Source organism: Euprymna scolopes, chromosome 9 (genome assembly GCF_053919585.1).
Source record: "Euprymna scolopes isolate OS-2025 chromosome 9, ASM5391958v1, whole genome shotgun sequence".
NCBI classification, from domain to species: Eukaryota; Metazoa; Mollusca; class Cephalopoda; order Sepiida; family Sepiolidae; genus Euprymna; species Euprymna scolopes.
This window is the reverse complement of record NC_136490.1, coordinates 91753866-91779707: the sequence shown is the minus strand read 5'-3', so window position 1 is coordinate 91779707 and position 25842 is coordinate 91753866. Positions and strand designations below refer to the sequence as shown.

The following is a 25842-nucleotide window of genomic DNA, read 5'->3' as shown; positions in this document are numbered from 1 at the left end:
TATATATATATAATATATATATATAATATATATAGAGAGAGAGAATAGAAGATAGAAGAAGATAAATAGAAGATAGATAGATAGAAGATAGATAGAAGAAAGATAGATAGAAGAATAGATGGAAGAAGATAGATAGATAAATAGATAGATAGAAGATAGAAGAAAAGAAGATAGATAGCGGAAGAAGATAGATAAAAGAATAGAAGAGAAGATAGATAGATAGATAGATAGAAGATAGAATAGAAAAGATAGAAGATAGATAGATAGATAGATAGAAGAAGATAGCTAGAAGAAGATAGAAGGGTAGATAGATAGATAGATAGATAGAAGATAGAAAGAAGATAGAATAGATAGAAGAGAAGAGAAGAGAAGATAGAAGCCGAAGATATATAGATAGAAGATAGAATAGATAGAAGATAGATAGATAGAAGAAGAAGATAGAAGAAGAAAGAAGATATAAGAAGATAGAAGATAGATTGATAGAAGATAGAATAGAATAGAATAGAAGAAGAAGAAGAAGAAGAAGATAGATAAAAGAAAGAAGATAGATAGATAGATGAGTTCATTTATTTATACAGATAGATAGAAGATAGATAGATAGAAGAAGAGAAGATAGAAGAAGAGAAAATAGATTGATAGAAGATGGATAGATAGAAGATAGACAGAATATAGAAGAAGAAGAAGAAGAAGAAGAAGAAGAAGTTAGATAGATAGAAGATAGAAGAAAGATAGATAGAAGATGATGGAAGAAAGATAGATAGATAGAAGAAGATAGAAGAATAGATAGAAGAAAATAGATAGAAGATAGATAGAGATGAGATGATTTTTAATCCTATTAAGGTCGAAGTCGGAGGGGAAAATGAGTTCATTTTATTTATATAGAGAAGAGATGAGAAGATAGAATAGATAGAAGATAGATAGATAGATAGATAGAAGAAAGATAGAAGAAAAATGAGTTCATTTTATTTATATAGAAGATAGAAGAGAGATAGATAGATAGATAGATAGAAGATAGATAGATAGAAAATGAGTTCATTTTATTTATATAGATAGATAGAAGATAGAATAGAAGATAGATAGAAGAAGATAGAATAGAAGCAGATAGATAGATAGATAGAATATAGAAAGAAAGAAAGAAAGAAAAGATAGAAATAGATAAATAAAAGAAGAAAGAAGATAGATAGAAGATAGATAGATAGATAGAAGATGATAGAAGAAGAAACAATGAGTTCATTTTATTCATATAGATAGATAGATGGAAGGATAGAATAGATAGAAGATAGAAAGAAAAGATAGATAGATTGATAGATAGATAGATAGAAGGGTAGATAGATAGATAGATAGATAGATAGATAGATAGAAGAAGATAGAATAAGAAGAGAAGAAGAGAAGGTTGATAAATATTTTAGGCATTAATCAGAGAAATAACAGCAACAACGAGAGTAAAGAAAGCAATTCTATCCACAATATTATTTTTTTCTTTTAAAATTCAAAATTCTAATTGTTTTTATATTTTTAATTCGTTACATTTATTTTTAGTTTTAATTGTTTCGTTTTGTTTTTAAATATTAAATTCGTTCTTTTTTATTTAAAGTTAATAAAAAGTTATTTCGTTACATTGGTTTTGTTAGATTTGTTTCATCTTTTTTCGACTTGCACCCGTGAAAACTGACAAAACATAATTTTACAAAACCCACAACCAGCAGAAAATTCAGTTTTTCGAAAGAACAAGCTTTTTGCTTTATCGCCGATAAATTAGCTTCAGTGGACCCTCAAAGAAACAAATACCTTCTTTTTTTTTCTTTTTTTTTTTTTTTTTTTTTTTACATAATTTGACTTTCAATTTCTTCAGAATTTTATTTGGACTCACATTTTCATTGTCTTGGACTTTTAATCGTTTCCCGCTCCTCTCTCTCTCTCTCTCTCTCTCTCTCTCTCTCTCTCTTACCCACTTGTCACACCGTCACTGTATTTCTCTTTTTTTCTTTCCTTTTCAGTTTTTGCCTTCTTTTCAATAAACCTGTCGATAAGCAAACTGATTCCTGTGGCCCTGAGGGGCTCTGAGTTTGACATGCCTGGTCTACAGCATAATTCTTGTTAATAAAGCATGGTCTTATGTTTCTTATAGGACCATGAATTCTGGTTGGAGGAAATTGTGGCCTGATTGTGTTACAGAATGTGAATTTGAAGAGTTAGACGACAGTGCGAGTCTCAGTAAGGAGGCTACTTCTTTGGAAGCTGAAGCAATTGTGGAGGATATTGTGTCGCATTGCCAAGGTTTGGAGGTGGGCACTCATGAGGAACTACTGGAAGAGCATGCATCTCAGCTGACAACAGAAGAACTTCTTCATGTTCAAAATGAACAAAATATGTCTGTTTAGGAGGACCATTCATAGGAAGAGGAAAGGAAGGAGGATGCACCAATTGAACTTTATTGAAAGAAATACGCAACAAGTGGAATGATATCAAAGCCTTTGTGGTTAAATATCACTACAACCAACAGACATGTAGACATTTTTAAAGACAATGCCATGTGCCATTTTCGTAAAGTGTTGGACAATAAACAAACAAAAATGTTCCATTGGATAAATATTTTAAACGTAAAGAACATCCCGTTTAGGGATCATCTTCAACCAAGAAATTTGCCAAAGAGAGAACACTAGAATACGATTTTACTTCTGTTTTGATGGAAGCGGATTATCCTTCCAAGTAGTAACCTCCCTATCTCTCCCTTTATCCACCCACATGCGCCATCAGCTGTTCATTGAAAGGTAAGAAATAAAAGCAATTTTATTGGAATTACATATATTTTACTCTCTTAGTGCATCTATAGATTATATTATTGTAATCATCTTAATATATGTTTATTTGTGATTTTCTGTGCAATTAAAAATGTATATAATCCTCAAAGTTTACAGATAAAAAAGAACGTTTAAACTCTGGAACCAATTAATTCGATTTCAGTTAATTTAAAGGTGAAATATCGCTTCGGTTGTCGAACATTCCGGTGTTTGAACAAACATCTAAAACGAATTATGGTCAAGTACCGATGTACTACTATATATATATATATATATATATATATATATATATATATATATATATACTAGCAAGCCGCCAGGCATTACCCGATCGTAAAATACGTTTAAATATGATATTTTGATTAATGCAGATTTCGTATTTATTATTATATTATATATTATATCGGAGCCAATATTTAGTAGTGATTTAAAAATTAATTTTAAAAAATGACTTGTGTGCCACCACCGAGAATAGAAACCAAAACGTTTAGCTTACGATTTACTTTTTCCTTTTACCTTAACGGCTGAACTATAAAAACGTATTTGCTGTAAGGGTAAAAATTAAAACATGAACGCTTAGCTATTACGTTACCCATGCATATTAGTCATGCCGTCGTTCGACCGTCACCTGGCAAATTTCATTTCGTTTATTTTCACACTTTTGCACGGATTTTCCTTGGCTAAAACCCAAATACAAAGTTTCGCATAGGTTCGAATACCCTATATATTAAGTTTCATGTCTGTAGACCAAAAACTTACAGAGGAGTTTGGTAGGCAAAATTTCGCATGCATAAATATATATAGAAAGAGGTTTATGCTTACTCTAACCTTTTTACGCAAATATTACGCAAGTATAAATCATGTAAAATATCTACATGAATATAATTACATGTAATTGTTAACTAAAGATGATCATTCAATACGAAAACGGAAAGAAAACTAACAAGGAATTCATTAAAATGAATGTTTTAAAGAATACGCAAATTAACTTAAAACTTTTACGGATAAATGCAATTCCACGGCCATATATAACAAAGTTGTATTTTCTTTTTAAATAAATAGAAAAAAGGGTTTTTTATATGAATATCAATAAAAAAAAAACACTTAAATTTATAGGAGTACAGATAAATATATATGCGTGTGTGCATGCAGCGGTAGTGCCTTTTAATAGTTGTCGATACACATGTTTGTTAAATAGACAGGCTTATGAATAATCGAATTTAGATATTTACCCTAGGTTGCAAATTGCGGCTATACAAATAACCGCTTATATAAGGAGAGGCAATGAAAATAAATCATTTCAAAATATTTAAACGATAAACTAAATCTCTAGAGTTATTCAATAAAAAGTCCACCAACACTTCAATATTTACTTTGGATGAGTTCATAATGGTGCATATTAGAAAGGCGTGGACATAAAAGCGAGCCGAACAAACATGGAGGGACACTTTGATGATTACGTAAAATATAACGGTCACTGAAATAAGTCTTATATATAATTTTCTTTATTTTTCATACCAACAGACATTAGTGTTTCATGCTTAAGGAATCATCAGTGTAACACAGACACACACACATATATATGTACATATATATCTACATACGTGTGTTTGTGCTACACTGATAATTGCTTTGTGATAGTCTTCTAACACTTACCGTTATATACACACAAATATGTTGTATCGCCAAATGGAAAGCAATACACAGATATAAAATACAGAATAGATTTATTCCGTTAGGTGCAATAATAGAAGTCCGTGTCGGGTAGCAACAACTGATGAGTTGACAAACAAATCCCGAAGTGTTCACATTAAAGTTTCTAGTATTTTTTCAATTCGATTATTTCAGATTTACATTAAATTTGATTCATAGGCATTAGACACCAATTAAGCAAGATTTCCTAAGTTTCAATTTCTTTTTAAAAGTTTTTTAAAATTTAACTTTCAACCTGTTTCAGTTTCCTTAATTATGCATCAACTTTAGTCACGTGTCCGGACCACGTTACAGCAATACACAAACTTTATAAAGTTAGGCATATTTATATATTGCTATGTACAGGTTTCACTCCTAAACTAATTACAATAACTTACAATGTTTTTTTAACACAGCTGATCTGCATCAAAAGTTTTAATACGGGCTGTATATAGCTTTAGTACTATACGAATCGTGAAAAAATGCGTGGAAGGCCTTCGTGAAAATACAGATAGCTAAGATTTGGTGTGAAATTTTAACAATAAGTAATAGACATCAATTAATACTTATTCCCTAAATTTTATTTTCTTTGGAGTATTTTAAGTTTTTAAGGAACATAATATGGTCACAACCTACCATTTGGAATTTGATGCATAGTTATTAAAAACCAATAAACCAAGATTTCCCGAAGTTTAATTTCTTCTTAAAACCTATTAAAGTTAAACCTACATTTTTTTACAATTTCTAGAATCCAAGCAATAATGTATTTTAATTAACATTGGAATGAGTATTCTTGACATATGGTTTACTAGCATTATATTTTGATTTTAATTTTCGTAAGCGAATATAAAACTGATCAAACACGTTCTGTTCGGAGAGAGGCATCTTTATAGTATATATAATAAAACGTTATATATATATATATATATATATATATATATATATATATATATATATATATATATATATATATATATATATATATTAGCAGGAGATCCGACGTTGACCGGGATTGAATGAGAATCAACAAATGTTTCACTCTCCTATTTATTTTTATTGAAATCAGTGAAATCGCACCTTTAAAATAAATCGATTGATTGCCCGCCTAAATTAGGATCCCCCACCACCACCACCAGCAGTGCACCGGGAGGAAGTTTCACATGCCTCTCTACGGTAACCTTGTCCACAATATATTGTAATTTATATTGCACTTTAGAGAATCTACTATTAAGTTTATGAAATTATATGTAAATAATGGCGTCACTTAAAACTTTAAATACAAACGTCAAGTGACATGTTCCAATATATTCTAAATAGAAACATTCATTTCGAATGCGCCCCTGTCTTATTAAAGAACCAACCGTTGATTTTATACACTTATTTTTTACATAATCACTTAAATTAAAGTTAACGTACAAAGATCAAGTATCATGGTCCAATTATGCTATAAATAGTAATATTCATTTCGAACGCGTCCCTGTCTTATCCAAGAATCTACTGTTGGTTTTATAGGCCCGGCCTTCCTACTATGCGGTGATAAGCCTTCTCCAATGCACTTGTGATACAACGTTGTATAAAAGTGTTAACTTTGGTCAAAATCAGGCTTCATTCTTTAATTTTTTTTTTTTCGATTATCGATACTTATAAGACACATTCCAATACAAAACCTATTTAGGAACACTCCTAGACGCATCAAGTAACTTCGTGTGAAATTTAAAAAGTCGGTCCAGCCGTTTCCGAGTTCATAGGGAACTCTCTCTCACACACACACAAAATTCTTTATATATACATATATGTGTGTGTGTGTGTGTGTGTGTGTGTGTGTGTGTGTGTGTGTGTGTGTGTGTGTGTGTGTCAGTGATGTGGGGATGACTATATTTTTTTCCAAATCCGATACAATTACCGACTCTGTTCTAAATTACCGATTCCAATATAATCACAGACTCCAATACTTTCTAATCTCTAAATATTTGGTTATAGGGTTATTATCGTTTTGTTTTTCTGTTTACCGTAAAAATCTATTTAATAAGAGTAAACTTAAAACTACATGTTCACAAATATTTGAGTTTTACAGCTATTCTAAAATCAATAATATTTATCATTAGAAACTAATGTTTCCGATTTCGATACCCGCTCCCAATAGATCCGTCTTTTTTTCTTGATTCTGACCCCGATTAATCGCTATTACACTAATATATATATGTATATATTTATATATATATATATACACACACACATATATATATATATATATATATATATATATATATATATATATATATATACTAGCAAAAGTACCCGTCGTTGACTGAGTTCAAAAACAGCCTACAGAAAATGGACTCTGATTTATGAAATTATGATAAGTTATGAAAAGGAAAGGTTGTAAAGAGATAGCTTCGAATTTGGGGGTATCAAAACCAAAGCAAAATATGATGAAAGTAAAAATAAAATAGATAAACCCCATCATTTATTATACCATACCTGTTCACACTGAAACACTTATCACAATATTCTGTGGATCTATATTAAAAAACCTTGTTAAACTTTGTGACATATTTCTATTCTATGGAGGTCGGGTACGAACGAACACCCCATAATTTTATTATACCATATTTCTTCAAACTGAAACATATCAAAGTATACTTACGCAGATAGATATGAAAAGTCTTTATTAAAGTTTGTGCCTATTTCCATTCTATGGAGGTTAGGCGCGAATGCAGACCCCACAATTTTATTATACCATCCCTATTTAAGTTTAAACATACTTATCAAAGTATTATTATGTACATCTATATCAAAAACACTTGTAAACGTGTTTTTGTAATTTTTTAATTTTTTATTTCCATACTTTGTGGACAAGGCGCGAACGCAGACCCCACAATTTTAATGAACCACCGTTCTGTCAGATCAAACATAACCATTTCTGTGTCTCGATACATCTTCTATCATTATATGTAATCAGTTTTTTTAAAATATAGGAGTCTATTCGTGATCACACACACACACACATTCAGCTATATATATATATATATATATATATATATATATATATATATATATATATATATAATGTATATATGCATATGTGTGTGTATGAGAGAGAGAGAGAGAGAGAGAGAGAGAGAGAGAAGATGTGTCCATATCGAAGATATTTACATATTTACGGTAGTTTGAAAGGTTTAAACTAAAACGCTCTATTTTGCTTTAACAGAAACTGAAACTCTTACTTTTCTCCACAGTTTCAATAATCTACATAACATACGATTCGGACCATACTTACAGTAGTTAGCGAGAATCCTTCTCCCAACTGCCATTGATATTATCAATCATCAGCGTTTAATATTTCCACAACAAAAATAATTACCAATGTGGCAAAAAAAAAAAAAATGTCGAGAAATATGTTTGCAAGAGATGGGTTGGAGTGTCGAGACAAGCACATTTTGAAAATATAAAAAGAAAGAGAAAGAAAGGGATTACATTGAAGAACAAAGACACCTTTTTCGACCTGCTTTCATATCTGATACGCTACTTTCTTTCTTTCTATTATTAGTGAAAGAGGAAAATGAACTTTTTGATCGCCTGAAAATGTACACAGTATAAGCATGTTCAATTTGGTTTTAAGAATTGGCTAGAGGTGAAAAATGACTCAGTGAAACCGCTAGGATAAATGTTCCAGACAATTTGCAGATTAATAATGATAGGAATAAAAAAACAAAATGTCCGACAACAAAATTCAAGCAATAGATCACTCGACAAATGTGTGCGTAAAATGTGTATAAAATAAATAAAATGTAAATGGTATAGCCTTTGTAGAGGATCTGTCGGTTTAATTGTGGAACCAGTAGGTGGAAAATATTTGAATATAAAACGTTTCCACATTGTATAGAATCAACATTCGCATATTTATTTAATTCTGGGGTACAATCGCCGTTGTTCCGGAATTAATAATGATGATGATGATCATCATCATCATCTTTTTCGTCGTCTTCTTCTTCTTATTATTATTATTATTATTATTCGTACTAACGTAGACGTAATATATATAATACGATGCATCCGTTCAATATTAAGGGACAATGGAACCTTTGTAATGGTAGCTGCGCATGTAATTGTGAGGCAAGAGTTGCACAATCCCGAACCACACCACCCCGAATCGACACTGCTTCTGTCGTGTGGCAAGGAAAGGCCCAACACTGTCTGAAAACATGAGCGAGATGAGCGGAAAGCACGTACAATACATAAAATTCCCAAATAGTCACCCATTTTAGTACTGACAAGGCTCAACGTTGCTTAACTTCGATGATATAACATGCATACATATATTAATATATATATTTATATTAATACATATATACATATACAATGCATAAATATATATGCATTCATGCATATATATATATATATATATATATACTAATATATATATATATATTAATACATATATGTTAATATATATATATATTATAGATGTATTATATATATATATATATATATATATATATATATATATATATATATATATATATATATATAAATATATATATATTAATACATCTATAATATAAATCTTACCTGTCTATTTAAATCTTACATAAAGTGTATTCACACGTAGGGCAAGTTATGACCAGTACATAGGGCCCAAGCAAAGCCGAGCTGAACTGTAGTTTATATTCTCGTAATTGTGGCTAAACCTGGTAATATTCGAAACCCAAACGTATGTACGGCAGTTAGAAATCTTACTAGTACGCCACCATCGTTTGCCACGAAAATAAACGAACTTGCGTTTTATTTGTTTACATTACATAACCCAATTCTAATTACGCCTTTTTTTACAAGAGAATATGACTCATCTCTCTCTCTCTCTCTCTCCCTCTCTCTCTCTCCGCGTTAATATTTTCCAGAGGTAGAGTAACCAATGAAGTTTTAACGAGGTTAATACAAGAGTGCGCAATACAAAAGTAGGACAAGGTATAATCTTTATTCGTTTAACATAATCATAATTATGTCGCTCGTCCGAACTAAAGTTTTGTATAATCAATATTGCCTAAGGAGTTCTCTAGTTACTTGTAACTGGCTGACCGAAACATGCTCATGAATGTGTAGCGACATATTAATGCTTATGTAAATCAAATAAAAAACATATATACATATATATATATATATATATATATATATATATATATATATATATATATATATATATATATATATATATATATTACAGACGCTAAACTTCTGACTGATAAACAATATGGATTTAGACAAGCCCGTTCCACAGCAGACATCCTAACTGTGATCTCTGAACGTATATACCATTCACTGGACAAAGCGGGGGAGGGCAGAGCGGTAGCTCTAGATATATCTAAGGCTTTTAACAGGGTATGGCATAGGGGTCTCCTCAGGAAAATTAGATCATACGGTATCACTGGTAGAATACTTAACATAATTAAATCCTTCTTAGATAAGAGAAAAATCCAGGTTGTCCTCGACGGTCGTACATGTAAACAATATGATATAAATGCGGGGGTGCCCCAGGGTTCTATCCTTGGACCTCTATTGTTCCTGATATTCATAAATGACCTCCCCGACAAAATTGCCCCTGAGATGGGTATATATGCTGATGACACTACACTCTATGGCAGACACGACAGGAAGACGAATGAACACATTTCTAAAGAAATGGCAGAAACACTAGAGGAAGACCTCCAATCTGTGGTGGAATGAGGACAAAAGTGGTTGGTCGCGTTCAATGCTGCCAAGACTAAACTAGTTTCATTCAATAATTACAAGAAACCCTCTCTACCACCTATAGCAATGGCCAACGACTCTTTATCTGAGAGTACATCTTTCAAACTCCTTGGCCTAACGTTCACAGGAAACATGAGTTGGAACAATTACATTGAAGGCATTGCCAGGGCCGCTGCAAGAAAGGTGGGCTCTCTCTACCGTGCTAGACAACTACTAACACCCGAAAGTATCCTGTACCTCTATAAGGCCACCATTCACCCATGTATGGAGTATTGCTGTCACATCTGGGCTGGTGCATCTGCCACTAGTCTCTCGCTCCTCGACAAGGTTCAAAAGAGAGTCGCAGACCTGATAGGCCCTGAACTGGCATCTAACCTTCAGCCTCTGTCCCATCGACGAAATGTTGCATCTCTCTGCCTTTTCTACAAGTATATTAGTGGTGAATGCTCTGACGAACTGCAATCACTTGTGCCCCCACGACGTGAGCACCCTCGACAAACCCGACAGGCTGCTAAATCCCACCCCCACACTGTAGAGATCCCTAGATGTAAAAGATCTTTTTACTCCAATAGTTTCTTCCCCAGAACCGCTAGACTCTGGAATTCCATTCCAGGTCCCTGCTTCCTCAACAGTACTGACGTTCAGAAGTTCAAGTGTAACGTGAACCGAGATCTTGCTGCCCAAATCCCTACATAGTACCCCAGTAGTTGTTGCCCCTGATAGTAGCCCCCTACACCAAAGTGGCAATGTGCCTTGTTTGGGGAGAAAATGTAATAAAATGTAATAAAAAAAATAATTATATATATATATATATATATATATATATATATATATATATATATATATATATATATATATGTATGTATATGTATATATATATTGTGTGTGAGAGAGAGAGAGAGAGAGAGGGGGAGATTTACACATTGAAATATCGTTACTATTATCTTTTAATATTTTTGGTGTGTTTGCGTGGAAGCTTCAGTTGAAGATAAATTGTCAAGTCTAACATTACACCGGGTTAGTGTGGAACGGGTGTGGGGAGAATGAGGTGTTTAGTTGAAGGGTGAGGAATGGGTTGCGAATATAATTCTTCTGTAAAATATAATAATATGCCCCATTTATCAAAAGAAACCCGTCTGAGAAAAGCAGAAATGGTACTGCCATATACACAAGTGGCAGCCTCTGGAGTCGAGTATCCGTTTTGATGATCAGACAATGCTGAGAGAGAGAGAGAGAGAGAAAGAGAGAAACGGGGGGGCATTAAAAATATAGGAAGAGTGAAGAAACAATTAGACAAAGCAAATGAGTGGGTGAGTGATAAAAGAGAGAAAGGGTAAGACTAGGAAGGGGAGTAAATTAGGAAGAGGTAGTAAGAGAGATACGTTAAGTAGGATAGTGAGAGAAACGTTAGGAAGAGGAGAAAAATGAGAGAGGCGTCTTAAATAGAGAGGCAGAATGAGAGAGACATGTTCAGAAGAGAGGTATGTATGTGTGTGTGTGTGTGTGAGAGAGAGAGGGAGAGAAAGTGAGAGAGATGATAAGAGGGAAAGAGTGAGAAATACAAGTTAGAGAGAGATGTTAAGTAGAGGGAAGAGTGAGGAAAACATGTTAAAGATAGAAAGAAAAGGGAAGGATAATAGATAAAGGGGGTAGGGAAAGTGGTTAAGGTTAATGTAAGGAAGTAGAGATAAATAAGCAAAAGGAAGAGGAGGAGACAAAGAAAAGAAAAAAGATAGGAAAGAGAAAAAGAAAGAGCAGTAGAATATGAGGGAGTAAAGGGGGGAAAACAAAGACGAAGAAAACACGTTTTACTGAGTTTAAATTGTTTTATGGCCTGTCAAAATATTTAATATTGATGCAGAGTACCATTTTGCAAACGACTAGTTGAACACAAATTGCTATTAAGGCGCGAGTCATATATTTTCCAAGATTAGTAAATGAGTAATTGAAGATGATGAATTGATTATCGGATTGATGGCAACAATCACGCGCCAACTAAAGAGTAATGCATTAATGAAAAATAAAATAAATTATAACTTTTTTTTATTGGGATAAACTAAGTTTGTTTTGTTTTCTTTTTTTTTTTTCTTTTTTTTTTGTTTTTTCAATTGATGATAAAAAGATATTGAAAAGATATTAAAAATAAGAACATCAGAATTAAATATTATCTACTTTCTATCTATCTTATATCTATTATTATTAGTGTTGGGGTAATAATTCGGAATTGGAATCGGGAATAGGAAAAATCGGAACTTCGGGGGTATCGGAATCGGAAAAATTTGTGTCTATCTTCCGATGCCAAAGACGATTCCTTTATTTCTTTTTTTTCTATTTTTTTTTCTTTAATTTTGTTTAAAACAAAAGTTTTCACTGCTAGTAGTAATAATAAAATAATAATTTTTGTTATTGATTTTTAACTACCAGTAAAACAAAAATATATAGATCACTCCACCAAACACGTGTATTTTTACGTTTGAGAAAATATATGTTTTTATGGTAATCGGGGAAAAATAACAACTTTATGAATATTTATAGATTTATAAAGAATCGGAATCGGTAATTTTATCGGATTCGGGGAAAATATTGAAATCGTTCGATCACTAATTATTATACTAATACTGAGTTTTATTAACATTTGTTTCGCTAAGATTTTTTCCTATACAGTAAAAAGTTGGTACATGCAAAATTATTGATTTAAGAGGAGTAAGTCACTAAAAGGGGATCAATCCTAAATTTTTCTATTACTTTTCGTTTAAAGTTTGATTGTGTTTGAAAGATAATAGCCTAAAGCTTCTTCCTAAAAGGAAAAAAAGTGCGTGGAATAAATTTTAGAAAGATAAATGTTATCATGACGGCTAAAAAAAAAAAGTCATAATTGCCATATGAAAAAATTGTGTTTAAATTTCTCTGGAAACATATATATCAGTTTTTTTTTGTTAAAATCTTAAGATAGTGAATTAATAAAAGAAATGTTATTTTATTAAAAACAACAAAATTCATTATTATCCTAAAAAGTGAAAATGGTACAAAAAAAAAAAAACTCTGCATTAATATGTTAATAAAAATGGCTACCAATTCTCAAAAAAGTATGGAAGCTTTGAATAACCTAATATACTTTTATCATTATCAATTTATATGTTGAAGGTTTCATAAAAGTTTTTAAAAATTGAAAAATTACTATACCTTTATTTATTTATTTTTTTTGAAGATTATTAAACTGACAAGTGTGAAAACTCTGAAGGTAGTGTCCCATTTTATCATACTCTTATATAGAACAATTCTATAATTGATGACTGAGTCGCAAATTCTCCGGAAATGACGCCAAGTGGTAAATAAGGGTTGGGTGCAAACCCCATCTGTTTTTTTTTGTTTTTTTTAAGAACGCTATCCATCTTCAAATTAATTATTAATAGAAATTATTTCATTTATTGACTTATTTTTTCTTAGTAACCTGAGTCCTCAATGTTTTCAATTTTGTTTTATTTGCGTGTTTATAGAAAAACATCTTACGCTGATATTTACACAGTCATGCATACAAGGAAAATATTAGCATATCACATTTGAAATTTCCTTGAAAACTATTATCATGAAAATAACATGAAATATCAAATAAACAACACTGAATTCAATGATAATATGAGTAGTTCAAGAAATCAATTTTTCTTCAAGATACATCGATTTCATTAACACGGAATTTAGAGCTTTCTTCGTAATATACAAGAAATATTTTAAAAAAATTAATGGTTAACATATACGATGCTTTATTTTCATTTTAAAAACTTAATAGTTAACATATACGATGCTTTATTTTCATTTTTAAAAAATAATAGTTAACATATACGATGCTTTATTTTCATTTTAAGAATTTAATAGTTAACATATACGACGTTTTATTTTCATTTTAAAAACTTATTGGTTAACATATACGATGCTTTATTTTCATTTGAAAAACTTAATAGTTAACATACACGATGCTTTATTTTCATTTGAAAGACTTAATAGTTAACATATACGATGCTTTATTTTCATTTTAAAAACTTAATAGTTAACATATACGATGCTTTATTTTCATTTTAAAAAATTAATAGTTAACATATACGATGCTTTATTTTCATTTTAAAAACTTAATAGTTAACATATACGATGCTTTATTTTCATTTTAAAAAAATTAATAGTTAACAAATACGATGCTTTATTTTCATTTTAAAAAATTAATAGTTAACATATACGATGCTTTATTTTCATTTTAAAAACTTAATAGTTAACATATACGATGCTTTATTTTCATTTTAAAAAATTAATGGTTAACATATACGATGCTTTATTTTCATTTTAAAAACTTAATAGTTAACATATACGATGCTTTATTTTCATTTTAAAAACTTAATAGTTAACATATACGATGCTTTATTTTCATTTTAAAAACTTAATATTTAACATATACGATGCTTTATTTTCATTTTAAAATATTAATAGTTAACATATACGATGCTTTATTTTCATTTTAAAAAAATTAATAGTTAACATATACGATGCTTTATTTTCATTTTAAAAACTTAATAGTTAACATATACGATGCTTTATTTTCATTTTAAAATATTAATAGTTAACATATACGATGATTTATTTTCATTTTAAAAAAATTAATAGTTAACATATACGATGCTTTATTTTCATTTTAAAAAATTAATAGTTAACAAATACGATGCTTTATTTTCATTTTAAAAACTTAATAGTTAACATACACGATGCTTTATTTTCATTTTAAAAACTTAATAGTTAACATATACGATGCTTTATTTTCATTTTAAAAACTTAATAGTTAGCATACGCGATGCTTTATTTTCATTTTAAAAACTTAATAGTTAACATATACGATGCTTTATTTTCATTTTAAAAACTTAATAGTTAACAAATACGATGTTTTATTTTCATTTTAAAAACTTAATAGTTAACATATACGATGCTTTATTTTCATTTTAAAAACTAAATAGTTAACATATACGATGCTTTATTTTCATTTTAAAAAATTAATAGTTAACAAATACGATGCTTTATTTTCATTTTAAAAAATTAATAGTTAACAAATACGATGCTTTATTTTCATTTTAAAAACTTGATAGTTAACATATACGATGCTTTATTTTCATTTTAAAAACTTAATAGTTAACATATACGATGCTTTATTTTCATTTTAAAAACTTAATAGTTAACATATACGATCCTTTATTTTCATTTTAAAAACTTAATAGTTAACATACACGATGCTTTATTTTCATTTAAAAAATTAATAGTTAACATATACGATGCTTTATTTTCATTTTAAAAACTTAATAGTTAACATATACGATACTTTATTTTCATTTTAAAAACTTAATAGTTAACATATACGATGCTTTATTTTCATTTTAAAAACTTAATAGTTAACATATACGATGCTTTATTTTCATTTTAAAAACTTAATAGTTTACATATACGATGCTTTATTTTCATTTTAAAAACTTAATAGTTAACATATACGATGCTTTATTTTCATTTTAAAAACTTAATAGTTAACAAATACGATGCTTTATTTTCATTTTAAAAACTTAATAGTTAACATACACGATGCTTTATTTTCATTTTTAAAAATTAATAGTTAACATATACGATGCTTTATTTTCATTTTAAAAACTTAATAGTTAACATACACGATGCTTTATTTTCATTTTAAAAAAGCAAAAATAAATTCATACGCCTTTTTAGTACTTAAAACTATAACTTTAACAAAAATATATTTTTATATATTTTCACTAACACTTCCGAAAAATAACGTGATCGTTTATTAATTAACACTGAAAATTTAATTGAAATTGGTTTATTTCCTGGATTTCAGTGAATATTAAAATTTTAAAATGTTTTATTCAGTTTAGATATCGGTCATTCATTTTACACGTACTTAGTGAACTGGTCCAGATTATTCACCTACTATCCAGAAGGTTAGACACAAGGTCATATGTGTTTTTGAGAAGCTAGCGAAACAGGATAAGCGCACAGAAAAAATATAAATCCGCATTTTCAAGTTAGTGCGCTTGAAGGTAAAGCCTGGGAGGCTGTCTCTCCTAGGATTAAACAAAACACCTGATAGACATTGATTCGCATCATAATTCGATGACGTGGACAAACAGAGCTATTCAAATTATAACAAATAATAATTATCTATTTAATGAAGAAACAGTTTTATTTTGGGTGGAAAATGTTTCTAATTTCATTTCTTTTTCCCTGTCCTTTTTTTTTTTTAATTTAACCTCTTTTGCTAATGTTAGCTAAAGGGATGTAGTGTACAGAAAACAAAAGAAAAAGAAAGGAAAAAAAAATTGTCAACTAAATTAATTTGAAACAATTGGAGGCATTTTAAGTCGAGAATAACTGATATTTTTGGTGATGGTTGAAGATAAAATTATGGAAAAATGATGAAAGAATGAAAGAAACAACGCTTGGATGATTGGGTCAAACCACGTCTAGTTACGAGTAGGATAGAAAGAGGATGATCTCAAAGCCCCTTTCACGTGTTTGATGACCGTTTGTCTAAATCCTTTCTTAATTGCAAGACCCACCATCAACGATCGGTCCTAAGTGACTTTCATCGTGCAATAAAACATTAAAAAAACAATTCTGTATATGCATTTTTCAGATCAAAACGATTGAAGATCAATTAAATAGGTTTAACTCCACGTCATTTAGGTGAAAGGAGCCGGCTAAGAATAATCACAAAGTTTCTTAGACAACTAGAAGGACCCTTGACCCCCACCCCCAAATAACCAGGGCTCTATACCTAAGTAAAATGAAAAATTGGACTTAGGTATTATTGTAGTATTTTGTATTATGATATGCCATAGTTGTAATTTTTTTTTATTTTGCTAAATAAATCGGTCCTTGCAACAATTTCGTGTTCTACTCCAACCAGGAATTACCTCGGTTCCAAATACAACAGAGTAAATAGCCATTTTTGAAATTATCTGTTCCCTGTTGACTGACGAACGGCTGATATCATGTGCAGTTCTAGGAGATCCATCTTCCCAGACAGTTGCCTTCTGTCTTTCGGTTGGAATAAGTTTGTTGCTTACTACCTGAAGTGCCCCTACTGAGGAATGCCGACGGGACTGCCCAGGTATTTTTTAATAAGCCAGAGTGCTCCTCCTTCAGAAGTGTTGGTTTGACTTTCTCCCATCTTCGGAGCTTGTGTTATATCTTCCTGCCGTAGAAAGGAAGTCCATAACACCCGCAGAGTCCCCATCTGCTTGCCTCCCCACGAGGACAAAGCTTGACATAATGGAAGATTGTTATGTGGGATATATGCAGCATTTTAAACAGGGTTACAGTTGCTTGAGACAAAAATGAACAAAAACTTCCTCAGTCTAGAAAGACCCCCCTCTTCACCGACCGCATACAGAAATGATAAAATGTAGTATAAGAATAGACACCGCATCTTGCTCCTAACCAAAAGGCCAAGGAATAGATGCTCTACCTGTAGGGTCCGGGTTACACACCGTATAATTTGATTTCGACCAGATTGTAAAAATGAAAGAAGTCTTCTGTTTGGTTGTTCCGTCAATCAGAATTAAACCATTATCTGCTTTTATAAAAGAGAGAAAGGGGATGCTAGATGTCCCTCCTCCCCAGGTTCCATCACAGATTTGATAGCAATCTGAGACGAATTATTGTACAGAAAATTATCACCCTCCAAGCTTAGATGTCTACTCACACTTCTGGCCGCCGCACGCCGCCTCCTTACTTCCTTCCTTCCTTGTATTTGTTCACCTAACACTCCTCCCACCCCCGCATTAACTGCCAGCGTATATCTACCGCCGTTGGGATAACGTGAAGTCAGCGTTCTCTGATTAATCTATTACGTCAATTAAATAAATAAGAAAAAAAAAGAAAAAAAAAGAAAAAGAAAAGGAAGAACAAAGAAAAGAAGAGTAAAAGCGGTGAGTAGGGAAAACATACTGTTGATAAGAAAGAAAAGAATTGAGAGAAAAAGGAATAGAAGAAAACAAAGACCAAGGGAGAAAGCAATAGGAATAGAACGATTGAAAAATAAAGAAGAAAAAATTCATGAAGAATAAGAAGGGTAAAAGTGCAGAATAATTAACACCCACAACTCGTAAACACACACACACACACACACACACACACACACACACACACACACACACACACACACACACACACACAAAAAAAAAAAAAAAAAAAAAAAATTATAAACGCATCCTAACGCCTAGTTTGAACAAGAAAAAACATTCGCGAGAATTTTTACCCATTAAAAATCTTACAAATTGTTTCCACACGTTAAAACTAGCGTTGAGCCGATTATTCGAAATCAGGAATTTGGGGGTATTGCAATCGAAAAGAATTGTGCCTATTTTCGATGCCAAAACGATTATTTTCTTTGTTTTGTTTATAACTTTATTATGGAAATCGCTCAAGACAAGACGCGAAGCCACTTAATGTAAGGAGCTAACAAGAACGAAATATAATTATCGCAAAGACAAAAGATGCCTATTTACCTTAGTATTAAAAAGATCAAGGTTAAAAGTAGGGGGGAAAACAGTTAGCCGGAAAAGAGTTCCACAACGCTGCGGTTCCTTGTAAAAAGTTACTTGAATAGGAAGCCGTATTACACCATTGTAATACTGTTTAAAAACGTATAAAAACAGCGAATTAATCGCTAGACAAATAAGTCAAACGAGCTGGAACAAAAGAAGCAGGGGATAAATCACACAATTCTGAAGAACACATGCAATAATAGTATTTATAGAAAAGACTGAGACTAGCAGTATCGCATATGTGAGGGAGAGATTCCAGGGAAGTTAATGTGGAGCCAATTGAGTTGCTAATATGCTTCTGTATCTTATCAAGAACTCTCAAATAGAACAGAGATTCCTTAACTCAAATATGACAACAATACTCCATATATGGTCTGATAGTAGATTTGTAGAGATAGAGAATGGCCTCAACTGTGAGAAATTATTTAGAGTGATAGAGAATCGATTTTACGAGAAATGGATATAATATATGTACCCCCAAAAAAGATTGGATGAGAAAGAAAGACCAACTTGCTCCGGAGTCATCCATGAGAATCCCCGGAAGAAAAGGGACACGCCTACGATTGAAATAGACTAGCTGGGTCTTAAGAAGATTAACTGAAACAATCCATTTTGTACCCAATCTACAACTAAATCCAAGTCAACTTCTAGATTGACTGTATATTTCAACTGATCCGAGGAAGATGGGTGAAATGCAACACCAGAACAGAGAGTGGTACGATCAACATAGATATTAATTTTCTTTCTGGAAGATCATTGATGTACAGAAAAAAAAACAGCGTTAAGCCTAGAATAGAGTTCTGAGGAACACCAACATTGATAGGAACAGGGAATGAAGAGACACCATCCATAGTTACTCTCAATCTTTGATCACCAGAGAAGATCTACAGGCAGTATCTGCAAACGTTGCTAAACGTGCCCAGAAATGCATAGATGTCAAAAGACGTAATAATAGCAAGACCCTTACCAATAATACACTAACCCTTAAGTTTATGTAGAAGACAAGGATGCAAGACTACGTCAAACGCTTTTGAAATGTCAAGTGCAATGACTCTACCTGAATAATCCATAAACCGGTGGATCCGCTCAATTACAACAGGTAAAAGATCAGCAGTTGAACGAAAACCACGAAAGTCAGAATGAACATCACTAAAGAAGGTCAAATTGTTAAAAGAATTAACAAGCCAGCCCTTGGTCATCTTTTTAAAAGCTTTGCTAATAACAGAGAGATGATAAACACAACAATACTTGGGTGAAACCGATCAGCATTTTTCAAGATAGAGACTCTTTGCAACCATAAAGGAAACATGATTTTGATGAACAGAGATTGAATAGTTTTGAGAGAATAAAAAAGAGTTCAGCAGCACAACGTTTGAACACGACAGCAGGAATTGAATCAGGGCCAGAAGAATTAGACTAGCCAAGATCAGAAATAACCATAGCAACCATCTTTGAAGTGATAATTATAGAATCAAGAGACTCGTTAGTTTTTAAAGAACCAGAAAGAACAGCACAACCTTGAATAGAATTGTCAGGCAAAAAAACGAACAAAGAGATCAACCTAATCCTTAAAAGATTAAATACCCTGGAAACTATTAAATAAAGTATTGCATGTTTGCCAGTATTAACCATACTATCATACAGGGTGGCCCACTTAAAAGTAGCCCGATCTATCTAATCTTTCTTTTATCGACCAACTGACACCACAAGACAACATGCAATTCTTTTTCCAACAAGATGGCGCTACATGCTACACGTCTCACAGATCACTGACACGAGTTCATGGCATATTTACGGAAGAGAGAACAATAAGCAAAGGGTTATGGCCACCACGTTCCCCGGACTTATCACCATGTGATTTTTATATTTGGAGGACTTTAAAACAAAAATGTTATGCAAATAATCCTCACAATCTAGACCAACTAAAGGAGAACATTGCCAACGCTATCAGGAGAATCACCAGAGAAGATCTACAGGCAGTATCTGCAAACGTTGTTAAACGTGCACAGAAATGCATAGATGTCAACGTGGGGAACTTCCAGCATCTTTTAATACACTACAGGTAATTTAAACAATGAAAGAATGTTCCTCCTCTGTACTATATTTGATGGGCTACTTTCAAATGGGCCATCCTGTATATTTTCCAATGATTGAAAATTACTAAGAAAAGTAAAATCTATAGATCACCCCACAAGTGTATTTTTGTTTGCGAAATTATGTATGCATATATTTACATGGGTTTTTACAGTAATTTGAAAATAACAACTCCATAGCTTAATATTTAAAGCTTTTTAAAGAACCAGAATCAGTAGTTGTATCGGAATCGTGAATTTAGACCAGAATCGGTAATTATACTGGAATTGGGAAAATACTGAAATCGTCTCATCATTAGTTACCAAATGCCCCATTTCCATATCCGTGATAATCAGCAACAACATGAAATTCTGCAATTTTATTTTAACTTGTTTTTTTTTTTTTTTTTTTTTTTTTTTTTGGTTTAAGTATTTTCAAGTGTTAACCGTTCTGTACTTTTACTGTTTAAATAAAATAAATGTTTTTTTTTCTAGTTTGTTGTTTTAGAGAATTTCATTTTAATGCGTTTTTTTATTTTTTTTTTGTTTTTTTTAACGAAGTATTATGTTTTAACTATTCTATATTTTATAAAAAAAAAAAAAAAAACCTGTTTTTTTTTCAAAGATAAACGTCTCTAACAGAGTAAATGTTAAAGAAAAATGTTTCAAAAGAAAATGAGTGTGCAACGTAAAAGAAAGAAAAATATATTGTAAGAAATTTGGGAAGAAACAACGAAACAAAAGCTGATTGAAAATAATAGACACGCACGTAAAAAAAAGAAAAGAAATTTGTAAAAATGAACAAAAAATGAAAACATTTCTAAAACAACCAAAACTTATTCTTAAGGTGCATCAAATCCGTTGCTAAGGTGTCCAGAAAAATGTTTGGATCATTCTATCGCCCTAATGTGTATCTCAGCCCCGAAGCAATCCTCTACCTGTATAAGAGCCAAATACCACCACCCCCTTAAAACGAAGTTCTGTTGCCATCGGAGAGGAGTTGCCCAAAATACCTTTTCCTGCCTTGACAGGGCACAAAACCGGCTCTGATGTGGGCGATATTATTTATCCCTTCTTGCTACCCATTTCCCACAGGAGAGGTTGCGAGTCCATCTCTGCTCTATCCTTATTTTTATGACATGTACTCGACTGACCTTCAATCTATGCCTTCACGAGCAAAGCTTCTTTATCAGAACTGTTCGTCTGTGAAACACAATACGGCGGGGTTGCTTCCCAGTTGATGTTAACATGATCGTTTTCACGTCAAACATAAAAGTTGTTGTTGAGTTATCCTCTCAAATAATCAATTTCTACCCAATTTCCACCGTTGTCGCTCGTCAACATGCTGTCTCAATTGATAGTCATTAACCTTTATCCTCGAGTAGCATCGGGGACTTGATTAACAGTGATTTTCTAGTAAAAAATTCTATCTTTGCCGTTATCGATGAGAATGATATTTATTATTTAATCGTGATAGGCAGGCAGACATCGCTTTTTAGAGCGGTGTGTGGTCTCATTTAAATATGCTATTTTGAATATATGCGTGTTTTTAGATATTACTAGCAGTTCAGCCCGGCGTTGCTCGGATGTTTGGAAGTGTATACGGTCAATTTTTTTTAACTTTGACCCCTATTATGACTCCCTAACCCTTTATTGTTTTGGGCTCAAAGCAAGTTATTAAGTTAGATCCATGTCCAAGGAACCTATATCTAAAATTTCAAGTGTTTAGACCCAAAATTGTTGGAGGAGTTTGGTAGAGTTCTCAAAGGTCAAATCGTTGAACTTTGACCCCTTAACAGCCAAATTTCTGGCCGAACACTAGTCACAAAGATTTTCCCAAATCTCAGTACGCTGTATATCAAATTTCGAATCTGTAGACTGAAAATTGACAGAGTTATTGCGTAGGGAAATATACACAGACACACACACACTGACACACAGACAGACACGTTCACTTTTATAGATATACAGATTGACGCATCTGAAAAGATAGAAAAAATTAATGTAGGAAAGAAAAAGAATAAAGTTTGTAAAAAAATAAATTTTAAAAATGAATGAAAACGTGAAAGAAAGGATGAATGAAAGGGTAAAAAAAAGAATGAAATATTGAAATAAAATAGAAAAAACGAATTAAAGAGTGAAAGAATGAAGGAAGGAGTGAAAATAAGGAAAAAAAAGAAAAGAAAAACTTAATAATGAAAGATTTTTATTCGTGAAATGAAGAAAATTGAATGAAAAGACTGAAAAGGTACAAGTGATTGTTGAAGACAAGTTATCTTATCCGTAGTGTTGAGTATTTGTTCAACATAGAAAGACGTAATACCATATTGTATTGGCCAGGCCCACCGTCGCTTATCTTCGGTAATCTAACCCGAACCGGTGTGTCACTTGATTATATAATAGATGAATATCGTTTTTTTAATAATCGTTTATAATAATCAATTCATCCCAATGCAGATACAAGCCGCATGAGTTGGCAATAACAGAAAGCGTGCGGGGGCCGGGGGGGGGGCAACAAATATTCTTGGCTTTAGAAAGTTGGCCTTTGCAATTTTCTTTGTTTACTGATTGAAATAAAGTTGTGCCTTCCGATATGCATTTAGAAAAATGTAATTATAAATAAAAAGCAATATAAAAATGCAATAAGCTGATAAAATGATAAACGTAGAACGTATTTTCTTTAATTAACCGTGGAATTTCCAGGGGCCTCGTTAGTTGATATTATTATTGTTATAAGCACAGATGGTTTGAATTACGCTGTCAGCATATAAGTGAATTCAACGAGAAATGTGAACGTGGGTTTTTGACATCAAGAGGATGGACAGAGAGGATGAATTGCAGATGGAGAGAGAGGGGTGGGAGAGAGAGAGGGTTGATGTTACCAAAAATAAAGTGGGGGATTAAGAAAAGAAGAGAGTGCGAATAGAACAATTGGAAACTTTCTAGAAAGAGAAAAGACAGAGAAATAGAGGGGGGGGACATAGTGATGAAAAGTGATAAAAATATGATTAAAAGATTGGAGGTGATTAAATACCCCCCCCCCCCCGCTAATGATAAAACGACAGAAATTAAAGAATTATATAAACAACGAAACGACGTCTTAGCCAATCAAAGCGTAATAAACCCATTCTGGGTCATGTTGTTGCTGATTATCACGGATATGGAAATGTGGCAATTACCAGCAACAAAAGACCAGAGAGCTCTTTAATATAAAACAGACAGTCGGTCCTGAGTTTACATTCACCACCATCCTTAACTTCCTACCCACCCCTGCTATTTTTTTCTTGCATTTGATGAGCGATGCTTACAAACAAATGGAGAGAATTGCTGTTTTCATGTTCGACTGTTGTTCTAAATGTGATATATGTGGCGATTTCTTATCCTTTTATAGTATTCGTCATCATTTAACAATCAATCTATCAATCTCATTAAACCTTCTTCACAAGTGGATCTTGGTCTTAATGCGTAGTGATTCAATGGTAAAACTAATTAAGCATTAAACTTTAAAAAAAAAAAAAAGTAAAATGATACGAGCATTAATATAGACTCATTGGTATGAAATCATCTAGTAATGTTCTTCATCATTCAGCTAACAATATATCTATCACATTAAGTCTTATTCTCCAGTAGTTATTAGCCTTGTTAAGTGATGACTCGTTAATAGTAGAAAAAAAAAACAAAACAAAAAAAAAACGAAACCATAAAAAACAAATAGAATAAGAGGGTGTCAGAGAGAAAAGAGAAGCGGGATAGGGCAATCGAAAACAGACACCCTATCCATTACAAACACAGTTCTAAATCTTCTTTTTCCCTAAAAGAAAAATCCACACACACTCACGGAAGAATATTTCTGGAACACCACTCTTACCGATTCCTATTATCTTCTATTACCACCAAGTCCCACCATCCCCAGCCACAGATTTGTATCAAACCCGTGACTATCTTCTTCCCAAACAACACAACAATGCCATTAAAACCATAGACGTGCACGTTAGGCAATGTTCCGATTATATAGCCAGCAGTCAAAACCTAACGACAATTATCTTTCTATTTAAGTAGCGGGACATTCCCCACAATTTCTCCGCTTTTTCTCGGCTGGACCTGCCAACAGTCATAGATATCCATATCCCCTACCCGAGGAGCCACAGAAATGCCGCCCACCCCCCAACATCGTTTACGGTCTCTTCCACCTTTTAATATCTATGCAATTTACTAAAATTTTACAATGCTAACCCCTAGTCACTAAAATGTAAAGGGTTTTACAAGCAATCATCAAACGCCTCCTCTCATTCATATGATTCCTCTGCTGGTTTGGCGAGAGTGTTAGGTAGTGAAAAGCCACTTTTAGCTATCAATGCTACATTGACCGGTGGTGCTGGGAGAGAGAGAGAGAGAGAGAGCGAGAGAGAGAGAGAGAGGAGGGGATCAGGATGGGAAGAGGGTTATTATGCGAGCTAGCTGCTTGCGAAGGTTGCCAACAGTGCATGGATAATAACCGAAGATCACATAGATAATAAAGTACACTTCAGCACAAAGATGCCCAAGAAACACATGAGCCGTCGTCCTTCCCTTACCTTCTATGCCATCCAAGACGACCCAGTAGACCCCATCCCCACAAACACCATCGTGCCAGCAATGAAACTACTTGTTGTAATTGCTCTCCCCTTAGGTCGAACCAGACCCCCACACCTATTCAACAACCATGCCTGATATTAACTGACCAAATGATTGAACCTTCCGGACAAGACGCCTGTCCGGCTTGGTCGATTTAATAACAAGGACAATTTATTGCGTACCAACACGCCATTTGGTACTTAGATAAAAATTAGTCTTCTTTTCCTTATACACTTCATCCGCGAGATCGACTTCCTAATTCTGATAATCGTATTACATTTGTGTGTGTGTGTGTATATATATATATATATATATATATATATATAT

General features: G+C 32.3%; 1 protein-coding gene across 2 annotated transcripts in view; it reads left to right on the top strand.

Annotated features, from left to right (window-relative positions):
• The window catches only part of LOC145284774 (uncharacterized), a 132462-nt gene that overhangs the window by 8675 nt on the left and 97945 nt on the right, over window positions 1–25842 (top strand). Inside the window, exon 2 of one of the 2 annotated variants that reach the window (XR_013868877.1) lies at window positions 1998–2771. Coding sequence is in view for 1 of the 2 variants with exons in the window: in XM_080133743.1 (XP_079989869.1) it covers window positions 2129–2381 (253 nt within the window). In the remaining variant the exon portion in view is untranslated. The remainder of the gene's footprint in view (window positions 1–1997; window positions 2772–25842) is intronic. The other variant, XM_080133743.1, reaches the window with a different exon arrangement.